Consider the following 1,689-nt stretch of genomic DNA (forward strand, 5'->3'; position numbering starts at 1 on the left):
ACAGATGAAGAATTTCTTCTGAGGGTAGTGAATTTGTGGAATTCTTATGGCAGAGGACTGTAGAAGCTGGGTTGTTAAGTACATTGAGGGCTGAGAGATTTTTAAACAGTAGAGGGAATAAAAGGTTTTGGGAAAGGGCAGGAAATTGGAAAAGAAGATTAGCCACAATCTCACTGAATGATGGAACAGGTTGGCTGAATGGCCAGCTTCTGTTCCTACCTCAAGGTCAAATGGCACAAGTTGATATTTGCATTGTGGTCGGAGTAAACTGCAGTGGTATAGAATAGAAAAATAGCTCCTTTTTAGTATAGCAAATACAAATAAGTGTGTTTTTGTACAATAAATTAATACAAATAACTTTGCCTCAATCTCACAAAACAATTGCAAACTTTATAATTATTTACTTATACTTTTCAAAAGTACTCCACATTTACTTCTAAACTACGTATGATAAAATGTAACATTAAGTTGTGAAATGTTTACAGAATACATTTGAAATATATTAAATGAATACACATACTAATACCTAAGCAATATATCAGTCGAACTATTTTACACATATAGAAATTGGATCTAATAATTCTATTCTTGGTCATCTGCTTTATATTTAAGGATTGATACCAAAGACAAAATGTTTGTTTTTCATCTTGTATATGATCGTTGCCAGTTAAAAATTTCATGAATATTATGAAAGCAAACAGATTCTTTATTGTGAGTAGCAGCTCCCCTCCTTTTGTGGGATGTCATTGACATTTTTCTTCTGTAAACACTTTTTGTCCTTTCTTCAGCCCTAAAAAAATCACTGACTGATTTGAAGTATTCCAGTACAGCTTCATGGCTCCATGAGGAACAGCTGCTAGTTAAAAAGCCACAATGTCCTCCATGATTGGTTAACAGAAGGAAGAAATAGGGGTTGGTTTCAAATAATTCAAAAGGCAATGTAACCTCCGGATTGCCTCTGCATGGGTCATCTTTGCTGCAGATGCAGAGAAGAGGAACTGCAACCTCATCCACGTCCCTTAGTGGATCATTCTTCTCCCAATAGGAAGCCCAGCTCAAATTATTGATCTTTGACTGACAAAACAATGTTTCCTCCAACTCCCTCAAAGTGCAGCTCCTGAATAACTTCTCTGTATCTATTATTTCTCCAAGAACAGTGGCATATCTAGAAATATAGAGCAATATAGCAGTGAAATTAATGAGAAGATTGATACGTTTTGTGATACTGCTTGTGATTTTAGCTAGAGGCAACATAGAAAGGGTCCTGGGGTGCCAGATGAAATAGTTGAGAATATGCAGTAAACACAATCAACAGCACGCTAAATTATTTTACCACACCAATTTTTCATAAGCTGCTTTAATAGTTGCTACTCCATTACCATGGTCAGTTTTGGCCACCATGGCATAGGGCAACCGTTAAACCATGGACGCGGTGGTAAGAAGCTGATTTCAGGTGTCAGTGTATAGTTACAGGGAAAGACCAGAAAAACAGAGGCACTTCTGCTACAAAAGCAAAGTTGTATTCAACAAATATTTAATTGTCTAAATAAAACAAATAGAAACTTCAGAGATAGTAGGAACTGCAGATGCCGGAGAATCCGAGACAACAAGGTGCAGGGCTGGATGAACACAGCAGGCCAAGCAGCATCATAGGAGCAGAGAGGCTGACGTTTCGGGCCTAGACCCTTC

At 37.4% G+C, this 1,689-nt stretch overlaps 1 protein-coding gene across 1 annotated transcript in view; it reads right to left on the bottom strand.

Moving 5' to 3' along the window:
- Positions 1-595: 595 nt before the first annotated feature.
- LOC109933636 (protein ABHD15-like) overlaps positions 596-1,689 on the bottom strand; it is a 9,277-nt gene continuing 8,183 nt past the window's right edge. Inside the window, exon 2 of the mRNA XM_020532657.2 lies at positions 596-1,165. Within this exon, the coding sequence (XP_020388246.1) occupies positions 643-1,165 (523 nt within the window). The 3' untranslated portion in view covers positions 596-642. The remainder of the gene's footprint in view (positions 1,166-1,689) is intronic.

This window comes from Rhincodon typus, chromosome 26 (genome assembly GCF_021869965.1).
Source record: "Rhincodon typus isolate 14 chromosome 26, sRhiTyp1.1, whole genome shotgun sequence".
Classification (NCBI taxonomy): domain Eukaryota; kingdom Metazoa; phylum Chordata; class Chondrichthyes; order Orectolobiformes; family Rhincodontidae; genus Rhincodon; species Rhincodon typus.